At 50.3% G+C, this 12,016-nt stretch overlaps 1 protein-coding gene and 1 non-coding gene across 3 annotated transcripts in view; both read left to right on the top strand.

The window, feature by feature from the left end:
* Positions 1–12,016, top strand: part of LOC135815594 (talin-like) — a 41,115-nt gene that overhangs the window by 24,024 nt on the left and 5,075 nt on the right. Inside the window, exons 27-44 of one of the 2 annotated variants that reach the window (XM_065328921.1) lie at positions 141–260; positions 535–644; positions 1,362–1,439; positions 1,896–2,079; positions 2,352–2,477; positions 3,469–3,774; positions 4,333–4,473; positions 4,887–5,068; positions 5,795–5,927; positions 6,441–6,542; positions 6,714–6,884; positions 7,156–7,302; positions 7,725–7,826; positions 8,228–8,494; positions 9,167–9,339; positions 10,088–10,271; positions 10,790–10,915; positions 11,573–11,689. In XM_065328921.1, the coding sequence (XP_065184993.1) occupies positions 141–260; positions 535–644; positions 1,362–1,439; positions 1,896–2,079; positions 2,352–2,477; positions 3,469–3,774; positions 4,333–4,473; positions 4,887–5,068; positions 5,795–5,927; positions 6,441–6,542; positions 6,714–6,884; positions 7,156–7,302; positions 7,725–7,826; positions 8,228–8,494; positions 9,167–9,339; positions 10,088–10,271; positions 10,790–10,915; positions 11,573–11,689 (2,769 nt within the window). Of the gene's footprint in view, positions 1–140; positions 261–534; positions 733–1,299; positions 1,440–1,895; positions 2,080–2,351; positions 2,478–3,468; positions 3,775–4,332; positions 4,474–4,886; positions 5,069–5,794; positions 5,928–6,440; positions 6,543–6,713; positions 6,885–7,155; positions 7,303–7,724; positions 7,827–8,227; positions 8,495–9,166; positions 9,340–10,087; positions 10,272–10,789; positions 10,916–11,572; positions 11,690–12,016 lie in introns of both variants that reach the window. The other variant, XM_065328913.1, reaches the window with a different exon arrangement.
* Trnah-gug (transfer RNA histidin (anticodon GUG)) lies at positions 2,187–2,258 on the top strand. The gene has a single exon. It is a non-coding gene; the product is annotated as a tRNA-His (tRNA).

Below are 12,016 nucleotides of genomic sequence, written 5' to 3'. Positions count from 1 at the left end.
CCTGTATCTGGTTTTGCCCTTCAAAGTACAAAGTTCAACCTTTGACCTTTAACCTATGCAGTTTGAACTTTTGCTCCCAGTGAATGTTATCATGAAGCAACCCGGTGTATTTGGTGTCTCTTTGTATCCTTTCATCGTAGGCGGCGAAGGCAGTGTCTCAAGCGCTGGGAGCCATGATTGGTTGCTTGCCAGGCCTGCGTGATGTCGACGCCGCCATCAAGAGTATTGCGAGTGGTAGTCAGAAACTGCTTGCTGGACAGGTTTGTTTGCTTCTCCTCCCTGCTGTCTGTTTGTGTGTGTGTGTGCACCCAAACGAGCGCATGCATATTATGTGTGTGCGTGCGTGTGTGTGTGTGTGCGCGCGCATGTGTGTGTGTGTGTGTGTGTGTGTGTGTGTGTGTGTGTGTGTGTGTGTGTGCACGGAATGGAATAACGGAATAGAATACGAATGAATTTATACTACGGCTAGGAGAAATGTGGATTTCGTAGAAAAAAGAAAAAAAAGTTTGCTGTCGTTGTTGTTTCACTGTGCAGTACCCTCACCTGGCCGAGTCCTACCAGCAGCTGCAGCTAGCGCTCAGCGAGGCCGGCGCAGGGCTCAACGCGTCCGCCGCCAACCTGGTCGTGTCGTCGCGCGGCAGCAACGACATGCTGGCGGCGGCGGCCAAGAAGTTTGCCGACGATTTCCTGAAGATGCTCAATGCCGCCATGGCAGTGGCCGGAGCAGCCAGTGTACGTGGAATGTATATACAAACACCTCTATGTTTTATCTTGCTCTAAAAGTCACGTGTATTGTTGTAAGCAGATAAATCGGCAGTGTTGAGTGAGGCTGCTTTCGTACTAATCAGGCCCGGTGGAACCAGTCCGGTTGGTCAGGCCGTGGCCGGACCAACTTTTTGGCCACCAATGTGCTACTGCTGAGAGGTCATGTGTATACCCTCCACGTCATGCACAGTATGAAAGGCTAGGGTATAGCCGGACCAATCCAAAACTGCTTCCGCTGGTCCTGCTAGTTATAGTGTAGGTAACCCAAAAAGGTAATCTTGCATGCTAAATATGGTGAATGCCTAAAGCATCACTACATATAGTACAAGTACGTTTATGTTGGCAGTTGTGGATATGTACTGTAGACTGACAAGAGAGTAAATGATCCAAGTGACTGTGTGGTCCCAAACCTGCTAGCTGCCCGGTGTGAATGCTGCAGCGTGTAACACTTTTAGCATTTCCTTTTAGTGTCAATCATGTTTTGAAGGTTTCTATTGTTGTTTGTTTCTCTACCGGGGGGATGACTGCTCACAGGATAAGGGAGACCAGTCTCAGGTGGTCGGCTACACACGTAATGTCTCCGTCGCCGCCAGCAAACTGCTGCTGGCTGGAAAGGCGCTCGCGGCCGATCCCAACGCGCCCAACGTCAAGAACAATCTGGCGTCGGCTGCCCGGTTAGTTGCCATTGCCATGAGTGTGTGTGTGTGTGGGGGGGGGGGGGGGCGTGCGTGTGTGTGTGTGTGGGGGGGGGGGGGGGGTGCGCGTGCGTGCTTGTGCGTGATGCCTTGGTAGCCGGTGTGGCACCACCACCTGGGAAAGTTGTGTTTGTGTGCTGGGATCTTGACGTGTGTTTCATAGTGCACTGGTGCACCCTGAGTCAGTTATGGTTTGCTACAGAGGCATATGCGGGTGAAGGGGATTTCCCCAGGGTGATAAATGCAGAAGTTTCCTGGCCCCGGTTTAGTATCTCGAAAGAGCTCTGTAGCAGGATTCATTGTTGTGGTTGTGGAACTTTGCAGGTCTGTAAGGCATTGTTCCTCTTGCATGTGTGCACATGTGCGTGTGTGTGCATGTGTGCTTGCGTACGTATGTACATGTGTGTGTGTCCACGTGTGTAATGTTGTGTGCAGCAATGTCACGGAGTCGATCAACTCGTTGCTCGGCCTGTGCTCGTCCAACACGCCTGGGCAGCGCGAGTGTGACAATGCCTTGCGCACCATCCAGGCCAGTGCCAACATGCTCGATAACATCAACGAGCCGGTCAACGCCAAGACATTCTTTGCCTGCCAGGAGACCGTCAGGGATACGGCCACGGTGAGTTTCAATCACAGTACATGTACATGTGTTCCCTATTTGAAGGTATTCCGGGTGCGGTCAAAGTCAGAACTATTCCTGTCCACGAATGTGTGCTTCTGTAGCAAGCTGTGATCGTCTAGTGGTTAGGACCCTACGTTGTGGCCGTAGTAACCCAGGTTCGAATCCTGGTCACAGCACACTTTTTGTCCTTTTTTCCCCCTTTCCTTTTTTTTACATATCAGTATGTCGCAATATCCCTCCCCTCTTTCTTGACATTTTCTTGTTTGCAGAAATGTGGCGAGCTGATGAGCAAGAACATTGGCAGTCAGCTGAAGGCCAACAACATGAATGGCTTTGGAGATGATATGAGCAGCGCCGCGCAGTGCGTGTGCCAGATGATCGAGACCGCCACTCAGGTCAGTGGACGATTCTGTGCAGCCATATTATATTCTGTGTAGCCATAGAAACCAACTGTACTGCATGAACGCATGCTTGTTTTCAATAATTATTTTCCCGCAATGGCATTTACACTACTAATTTACACATGTATTTTCCTTCACTCAACTCGTGGTGCGTGGCCAATTGGCACGCATAGTGTGAGAGAGGGGTGATAGCCAACCACGGCGGGAAAGAAAAGAGACTAAAGGGAAGAAGAGGACAACCGATCGGCCAGCAAGCATGTGGAGGCGAACCAGGGGCGTCGGAAGGTATTTTAGCGTTGTACGGTCAGCCATGTGAAGTACAATTTACTCATGGGGGAGGAGTTGAAGAGCCGACATTTTTTGGAAATTTAGAGCCCAGATGACGGTGTATTTTATTGATTCGCAGGGTACCTGGAGCAAAAAGTGGTACGGTCGATACCGTAGTGACCGCACCATGTCCGACGCCCCTGTGAACATGTAGTGTTAACTGTTATCACTAGCCATGCAGGGATGAATTTATCCTGTATCGCATCGCAGTTTGCTACGCAAAATCGATCTACTGCTACTCAAAAATCACAGTGGCACGCAGAAAACTGCGATACATACATGTACAGGCTATCGATGCTTTTTGTAGCTTACGCCACAAATTAAATTTTGCATAGCAAAAACTGCTATGCAAAACCGTGACAGAAAATTCATCCCTGCCATGGCTATTGTCTATACTGTAAGCATTACATGTATGGTGTGCATGTTTAACAGACTAACAGTGTTACCAATGTGTTTGAACTGTTGACGAGGAGACTAAAATTGCTCTGAATAAGATAAACTGCGGGGTCATTCTGCATGCAATCAATAATGCATCAAATGTGTTTGTCGTGTGTGTGTGTGTGTGTGTGTGTGTGTGTGTGTGTGTGTGTGTGCGTGTGTGTGTGTGTGTGTGTGTGTGTGTGTGTGTGTGTGTGTGTGTGTGTGTATGTGTGTGCAGGCGTCGTATCTAGTCGGCATCTCTGACCCATCAAGCATTGCCGGCACGGCTGGCGTGGTGGACAGCACCACCATAGCACAGGCGCACCAGGCCATCAAGGACGGCTGTGAGACCCTGGTGAGCCCCAACGCCACACAGCAGCAGTTGCTCTCCGCCGCCACGCATGTCGCCAAGCACACGTCCACCCTGTGCACGGCTTGCAAGCAGGCATCCGCCAAGACCAGCAACGCGGTGGCCAAGAAGCACTTTGTGGCCGCAGCCAAGGACGTGGCCACGCGTACCGCACAGCTCGTTCAAGCAATCAAGGTACGACGCCGCGCAGCGTATAGTTTTCTTCGCATGCTGCTATGTTTGGGCTGAATGGGAGACATACTTACACAGTCATGAATGCGGGTAATGGAGTTTCTCGGCACTTGTGCCAGTGGTTGTGAGACGTATCCCCTCGCCCCCACCGTTAGGTGCTGCATCTGCCGCTAGGGTTTACCGGGTGTTAGCGGCCGTCGTGAGTTCGCCTCGGGAACGGACACGATAAATGTTTTTTGTTTTGTTATAATTTATACCCAGTGAGCCATGTCAGATATATTTTAGATGGTGCCGTCATGACCGTACATCCTCACAGCACTCTCCATGTGGTTATAAATTATATAGTGGATGACTTCAGTGGAGTCTGTATGGGTGGTGGGAATAAAGAATTGGATATGCAGCAGTAAATAATGGCAGTGAAATTTCCTAGAGGCTACTGACAATGATCAACAACGTAGCACGGTCGTTTCTTCCTGCGTAGGTGTGCTGTGACTCAGCTCAGCCTGGGGTTTTCTTCTTCTTTTTTGTTTATTTTTTATTTGCTCCGTTGTCCTTTCGCAGGCTCTTTCCAGCAACCCAACTGAGGAGAATCGCGCCGCGTGTTCCAACTCCACTGGTCCTCTGATGGAGGCCGTTGATGGCCTCGTGACATACTCTTCTTCGCCAGAGTTTGCCTCGGTCCCCGCACAGATCAGTCCACCAGTAAGTGCGGGGGGCTACGGCAGCGTGCAGCAGTCACTTTACACTTGTACGACCGTATTTTGCTTGTGAAGCAGACGTATCATTGTGCTAATAGTTTTCAATAGTATTCCTGCATTGTATGTATTGGGCTAAGTGCCTTTGCTTGCCTGCTCCATTTCCTGTTCACAGCAATGTACATTCTCATTGGCAACTGCACACACGGCTAGAAAGTCTGCGAGTATTTTGTGTGTGTGTGTGTGCGCGCGTGTGTGTGTGCACGTGTGTGTGTGTGCACGTGTGTGTGTGTGTGTTTGCGCGTGTGTGTGTGCGCGTGTGTGTGTGTGTGCGCGTGTGTGTGTGTGTGTGTGTGTGCGTATGTGTGTGTGTGTCTATTCATGTGTATGCATGTGTGTTCTGGGTGTGTATGCTTTCAGGCCCAAGGTGAGATGCGTCCCATCACGGACGCCGCTCGCAACATGGTGGCATCGAGCTGCAGCTACATCACGGCTGCGCGCAACCTGTGTGCCAATCCCGACGACAAGCCCAACTGGCAGCTTCTCAACCAACACGGCAAGGCGGTGGCTGATGCCATGCGCAAGCTGCTCGAGGAGATAGTGTGAGTAGTTAGTTTGATGTGTGACCATGCCGGCCGGTGTCTTGCAACCCGTACAGATAGCCTCAGGGGTAGATCCAGGAGGGGTTCCAGGGGTTCGGCGGAACCCCCAACAATTCGTAAATGTACTACTGGCAACCATATGTGTGTCCATGTAGATGTATCAGCTATTCAGTTTTGACTCTACTGGAACCCCCCGTAGAGATCGCTGGATCCGCCGCTGAGCTGCCTCTTTGACTTGTCTCAATTGGTGGAGTACCGCAGTAGAACTCTGTGAGCACTACGGTGCCGTTAGTGAAATCCAATCCAGCGAGTCAAGTGTGCAGCCTGCACCGGTCAATAGCCCGTTGTCCGCAGGTCTAGGGCTGCACATCGCCTGGCATGGCGTGCTTGACTCACACGTGATCGGATTTCAGTGAGCAGCACCGTATAGTTATGTAGCTGTTCGTTGTGGATGGCCGCCTGCTTCACGTACACTCATGTGAACTCCGTTACACCTGCATAAGTTCATTTCTTTTTGCAAACGTACGCTTTATCAGTTCATTTGCCTCCATTCACAGGCGAAACATGTATTGTGTGTGTGTGTGTGTGTGTGTGTGTATGTGTGTGTGTGTGTGTATGGGTGTGTGTGTGTGTGCATGCGTGTGTGTGTGTGTGTGTGTGTGTATGTGTGTGTGTGTGTGTGTGTATGTGTGTGTGTGCATGTGTGCGTTTTCTTTGCATTTGCAGTGCCAAGGCACCTGGCCAAAGGGAATGTGACGATACCATTGACAAGATGAACCAGTTTGTCAACGCCATCGACCAGGCGACACTTGGTGCAATCAGCAACACCCTACGACCACACACGGACTCTACTCTGGAGGTCAGTCGGCGAGCGCATCTCCCGCTCTACTCCTGTAGTTCTAGCCAGAGAAATCCAACCTCGTGAATATACATGTAGTAGCGTGGCAGTGCTTGGGCTGTGTCACCCGGCGCTATTCTATTCATGAGGTTGGATTTGTCTGGCCAGTACCGACCGTAATATCATAATTACCGCGATGTGTGTTTGCACCTGTGGCTTGGGCAGAGCAACTGGCTTGACCTTAGCAAGATTGACTGTCAGATTATCTCGTATTCAGCATGAGATCAACGCAGAGCAGACTGTAGGAGTGTGGCTGTGTCTACACGTTCGGTAGACTAGGCTGTAACTTGTTAGATGGCGAATCCACTAGCGTGGGGAAGGTGTTATATGCCCGTGCTGCTGCTGTTTGTTGGTCGTTCATGCCGCTGAAAGTGTGTGGGTTGTTCCATGGTTGGTGACGCTATCTGCTTTCAGCACAGCTGCACAGTGTAATGGCTTTGGTTCTGTTGTTCTTGTTGTGTGTGTGGTGCGCAGGGCTTCCACAAGCAGGCACTGCAGGCACTTGGTGAGGTGTCTGATCATATCGATCCACTCAGTGTCGCGGCCAAGACGGAATCTGAGAAGCTTGGCCACCAGGTACGAAATAACCTTCAGCTCGAGCTTTCAACTGACATAAGCTCAAGGAATATTAATTTTTAGTAATTTTTTACCTGTGCCATGGTTTTATTTCTTCAGCATGGCTTCTTATGGCATACATGCGGTTGGTATTGTTAACGAAAACTGATGTATATGTGTGCATTCTTGCAGGTTGCCTCGATCTGCAATCAGTTCGGTCCGCTGATGAACGGCGTTGTGGGTGCTGCTAGTCGCACCAAGGATCACAACAAGCAGGTGGCGCTGCTCAACCAGGCCAAGACGCTGGCCGAGTCCATGCTGGAGATGCTCTATGCAGCCAAGAGGTCTGGTGGAAACCCAGAAGTAAGTATGATATGTTGGTTGGTGCAACATTCAGAAGTTCTGACTCGCATATTGTGCTTGTCAAGTTCATCAGCTCTCTCCCTTTTTGTTGTCTTCTCCGCTGCCTGTCCTCTCATGATGAGCACCTCGGCTACCTTCAGGAGAGATAGGCTCGGGGCTTCATCAACTTATAGCGGAGCCAACGTACACTGATTGTATGGAACGTTTGTATCTTGACACATACTGAACTGTCATAACTCCTGTTGTTGTTGTTGTTCCTGTTGTTCCGCAGGCCGTTGCCGCTCACGACATGGTTGACGAGACGGCACAGGGAACACGTGACGCTATCAAGGACCTGAGCGATACGCTAGAGACAGCCGCTTCAGCCAGCGGCGCTGTATCAACGTTGGTTGATAGCATTCAAAAGGCTTCAATGAAGGTGAGAAGAAAGGGCGCTTGGGTACTGTGTGGTTTTTCATGCGAGCTTTACTTGTCTCTTTGCACCGGGACATTGACAGATAAATAGCTGGTGTTGACTTTCAGGTTCTTGTAATTTTTGACTTGTGACTTTTTTCTTCTTCTATCTCAGCTGGATATAGCGTTCTTGTTTTGTAAATCGTAGCACCTTGCTCTGTTCGTACATCTCGAATAGTTTATCGATGAGATCGAGTAGATGAACGATCGTCTCTGCAAGTGTCAGCTGCTTTTTGTAGAACACAGTATTTGTCTGTATACAATTCAATGCTTGCCATGATATATCCTGGCAGACACTACTGTATGCTGGTGATGAACGTGAGTGGCGTGGGTGAGTGTATTGACTGTTCTGTGCTGTGGTGCTGTGGTTGTGGTTGTGTTCTTCAGGTCGACGAGCCACTCATGGCTGCTCCAGAGAAGTCTTATGTCGACTATCAGGGCAACATGGTGCAGACGGCACGCCGCATTGCCATGAAGAGCCAGGATGTGGTAGGTGCACGTGTGTGTGTGTGTGTGTGTGTGTGTGTGTGCGTGCGTGCGTGCGTGCGGGCATTCGGGCGTGGATGCGTGGGTGTGCGTGCGTGTGTGGGGGTGTGCGTGCGCGCATGCGTGCGTGTGTGTGTGTGGGGTGGGGGGGGGGGGGGGATGTGCGTGCGCGCATGCACGTGTGTGTGCGTGTGTGTGTGTTGGGGAGGGGGGGGGGGGGTGTGCGTGCATGCGTGCATGCGTGCGTGTCGGCTGGTGTGGGCTTACATGTACATCATTATTATTATGTGCAGTAGATGCATGTGGATTTAGACTTACACATGTTTTGGCAAGAATGGATCGTTTATATGCTGCATGATTAAATACTAGTATAATATTCCCATTCCTATCTGTGTTGTGCTTAGCTTGGCAAGGCCGGTCAGGACCCGAGCGCTATCATGCCACTGGCCCAGGATGTGGTGCAGCAGTACAGCAACCTGGCATCGGACGCACGCCACGCCGTGGCCGCTACCGACCAGCAAGACGTCGGCTTCCGCATCAAGGAGAGCGTTCAGAACCTGGGCAAGTCCACCACTGACCTGGTCCTTGGCGCTGCTGCTGTTGCCGGGAGTCCTAGTGATCCGCAGTTCAGACGCGAGCTCTCCGATGCAGCACGTGCTGTCTCAGAGAAGGTCAGTGTGTGTGTGTTTTTCTGAATGGCCCAACACACAATTATGTTATGAGGTTAACCATTACTGTGGACTTCTGTGTCTGTCTGTTCATATGCCCATGACTGTTACTGTAAAAGCAGAAATTTTCGGTGGTGTTTTATTTTTGGTAACTTCGGTGCTGACAATTTTTACCGAAAATAAAACGCACCGAAAATTTCGGTACAAACGATACTGTATACATGTAGTACTAGCACCCTTACCTGGAGAACGGGTTTTACCAAAAATTTCCCTCTACCGAACCGCCGATTTTGGAGAATACCGAAAATATTACACCACCGAAATTTCTGCTTTTACAGTATGTCCGCATGTCTGTCTGTCTGTCTGTCTGTCTGTCTGTCTGTCTGTCTGTCTGTCTGTCTGTCTCTCTGTCTGTCTGTCTCTCTGTCTCTCTGTCTCTCTGTCTCTCTGTCTCTCTGTCTCTCTGTCTGCCTGTCTCTCTGTCTGCCTGTCTCTCTGTCTGCCTGTCTCTCTGTCTGCCTGTCTCTCTGTCTGCCTGTCTCTCTGTCTGCCTGTCTCTCTGTCTGCCTGTCTTTGTGTGCGTTTGTGTGTCCCTATTATGGCGCTTTACACATCAACCTAAATGCCCTTTTCATTCTCTTTCTGTTTCCTGTGCCCACCAATGCGGCTAAACAGGTGTCGTACGTGCTGGCAGCCCTACAGGCCGGATCACGCGGAACCCAGGCCTGCATCGACGCCATGGACGAGCTTCAGGGACTCATCGGCGACCTGGACACCACGTCTATGTTTGCCGCGGCCGGCACTCTGACCTCCGAGTCGGGTTCGGGCACGGCCTTTGCAGAGCATCGGTAAGCGGCCGTACGGCCATACGCTTCATGCATTCCTGTGCCAGGGAAGCCTATTCAGCTTGGGACGTTTGGCTTGTGCCGGGCCACCATCATGCGTGATACACCACAGCTGTGCGGTAGTACAGTAAGATCGGGCGCCGAAGAACACCCAGGCTGGAAAACCGGCAAAATTTAAGAACAGTCCAGGCTAGAATTATCAGATTTAAGAACACTTTTAAAATTGGATACATTGTACATGTATGGGGGGTGAGTACATGTCATGTACACGTGTAAACAGTAACTGCTACATGTACAGTCATTCCCATTTACGACACCCACTAGTTTAGAAGTACTACATTGCACTACATGTACATGTACATGTACATGTACATGACAAACGTCATGACGTCACTCGACTCGCCGCGCGCGTGTGAATAAGAACGGTCTGGCTAGAATCAAAAATTTAAGAACTTTCCTAGGCTGCGCTCGAGCCCCTGCGTTCTTCGGCGCCCGATCTTACTGTAGACTATTATCCTTGGACATTTCATTGGATACTGCTCACTCCCATCCGCTCCCGTCTCCCGCTTTGATACGGTCGGGTTGGAAGCTGATACAATTTGTTTAGCACAAACCAAGGAAGATACTGGTATTGTGCACTGCACCTGACACAGCATGCTGAGAAATTGGATGTTTAGGCTCTGAGTGTTGCGAAATAGAGAAGGCATTCCCATTTCATGAGTGTTGCGATCGATGTTATGTGTTTGTTCAGTGATGCCATCTTGGATGAGGTGAAGCGCATGGTGAAGGACACCGAGGAGTTGGTAGGCAGTGCGGCCGGATCTCAGCTGAAGTTGGAACAGGCGGCCAAGAACGCCATGGGAACCACCAAGAGGCTGGTCGGAGCTGCCAAACTTGGAGCATCTGCGCTTGGACCAGAGGACAAGGAAGCACAGGTACGAGTACTGTTCCAGGTTGTTGCGTACTAGATTTCGTCTCTCTAGGCTGCGCTATACGCTTGCATTCGGTGTAATTTAGTGGTGTGTGTAAATGGGGAAACGCCTCTTATCTCCTCCCTCTGTGAGAGTGTGTGTCTGCAAATCCATGCTTGGGCACTCTGTGTTGTCCTCTGCATGGCTGAAAGAATCTCATCGTAATAGATACGCGAATATCATGCTGTGTCTGATACAGAAGCTTGTGCCATGGGTACAACTTAGTACTATCCTGCTCTGCCTATTCACACTCTTCGAAATGCTCACGTTGAGTTGGCTGTGTAGGATACGGTGCACAGCTGTCATCTACGTGCGGATTTCAGGTGTTTGAATAGCTTCATTCTCGCCAGATGAGTCCGGACGCATCTTGAGCTTCATGTCTATAACCAGTATTGTATGGGCTAACATCCCCGACTCCAAACTTGCTGCTGTTCTTTCTTTTCTCCGTGCAAATGTGTCTGTGCTTGGTGCTTGTTGTCCAGGTTCTAATTCTGAACGCTGTCAAGGATGTTGCTGGCGCACTGTCCGGCCTGCTCGGTGCCACGAAGAATGCGTCCGGAAAGCCGTCGTCGGCTCCCGAGATGGAGAAGCTGCGCGTAGCGGCCAAGGTGAGAGGCTTGCGATGCTTGGCAGGGCTGCCGGAAGCAGTTTTTGATTGGTCCCGTAGTATCATGGCCTTTCATACTTTTTTGGATGGTATGGCGGGGGGGGGGGGGGGGGGACACATGCCCTCCACGGTAGTACACACGTGTTGCTGGAAGTTGGTCTGGTGATAACCTGACCAGCCGGACCGGCTCCGGTGGGCCTGCAGGCTGCATGGTGACGGTGATTGTCACCTTGGGTGTAGGGGGGGGGGGGGGGGGGCACTCATACACTTCTAGTGCAGCAGATGGTTTGTTGAAGACGTGCATTTAGATCTACCGTAATTCCCCGATTATAAGTCGCACTCGATTGTAAGTCGCATCTCCATTTTCAGGTCTATGTCATATCGTTTCAATACATTCACTTCAATAGTATATCGTGCTCGATTGCAAGTTTGTTGTCCTGAAGTTCAGTGTAAAAGGGTGCGACTTATATTCGGGGGAAATACGGTACGTGTGTGTCATATACATCCTAGACTAAGCACTATAAGGTTCTAGTATCGCAGATGGTTTGCTGTAGATGTGCATTTAGTTGTCGATGTGTGTGTGCCGTATGCATACCAGGCTCTGATCCTGTGCTGTGTACTCTTGTGTTGTGTTGTTTGCCATTCCGCACCCGCGCAGCAAATGGTTGGCAACGTCACGTCGCTGCTGAAGACCATGAAGAGTGCGGAGGACGAGGCGGCGCGCGGTGCTCGCGCCATCGAGTCCGCACTGGACGCCATCAGCCTGGAAATGGCCGTAAGTAGTGCACATGGAGAGTCTTGGGGTTTGAACGCTAGGATTAGGAATCTATATCCTCATTAGCTCTACAAAATGAACACTCTTTTAACCGTGAAAAATATACTGTCTACCTAATAAATTAATAATACAACTCCTACACACATGTTGCATTGTAAACGTAGTCACCTGCATGTGGAAACATTGAAACTTTTTTTTAATTGACATAGCATACACGTTTCTTGTGCTAGTTTTTGGGCAGTGTTGAGAAGGCATGCCGTGTGGCTTTCATTTTCTCATGCATCACCGATGCTATATGCCACATATCCTGATTTTCTCAGTATAATA

The sequence above is a fragment of the Sycon ciliatum genome, chromosome 1 (genome assembly GCF_964019385.1).
Source record: "Sycon ciliatum chromosome 1, ocSycCili1.1, whole genome shotgun sequence".
Lineage (NCBI taxonomy): Eukaryota > Metazoa > Porifera > Calcarea > Leucosolenida > Sycettidae > Sycon > Sycon ciliatum.
This window is presented reverse-complemented; position numbering and strand designations above follow the sequence as displayed.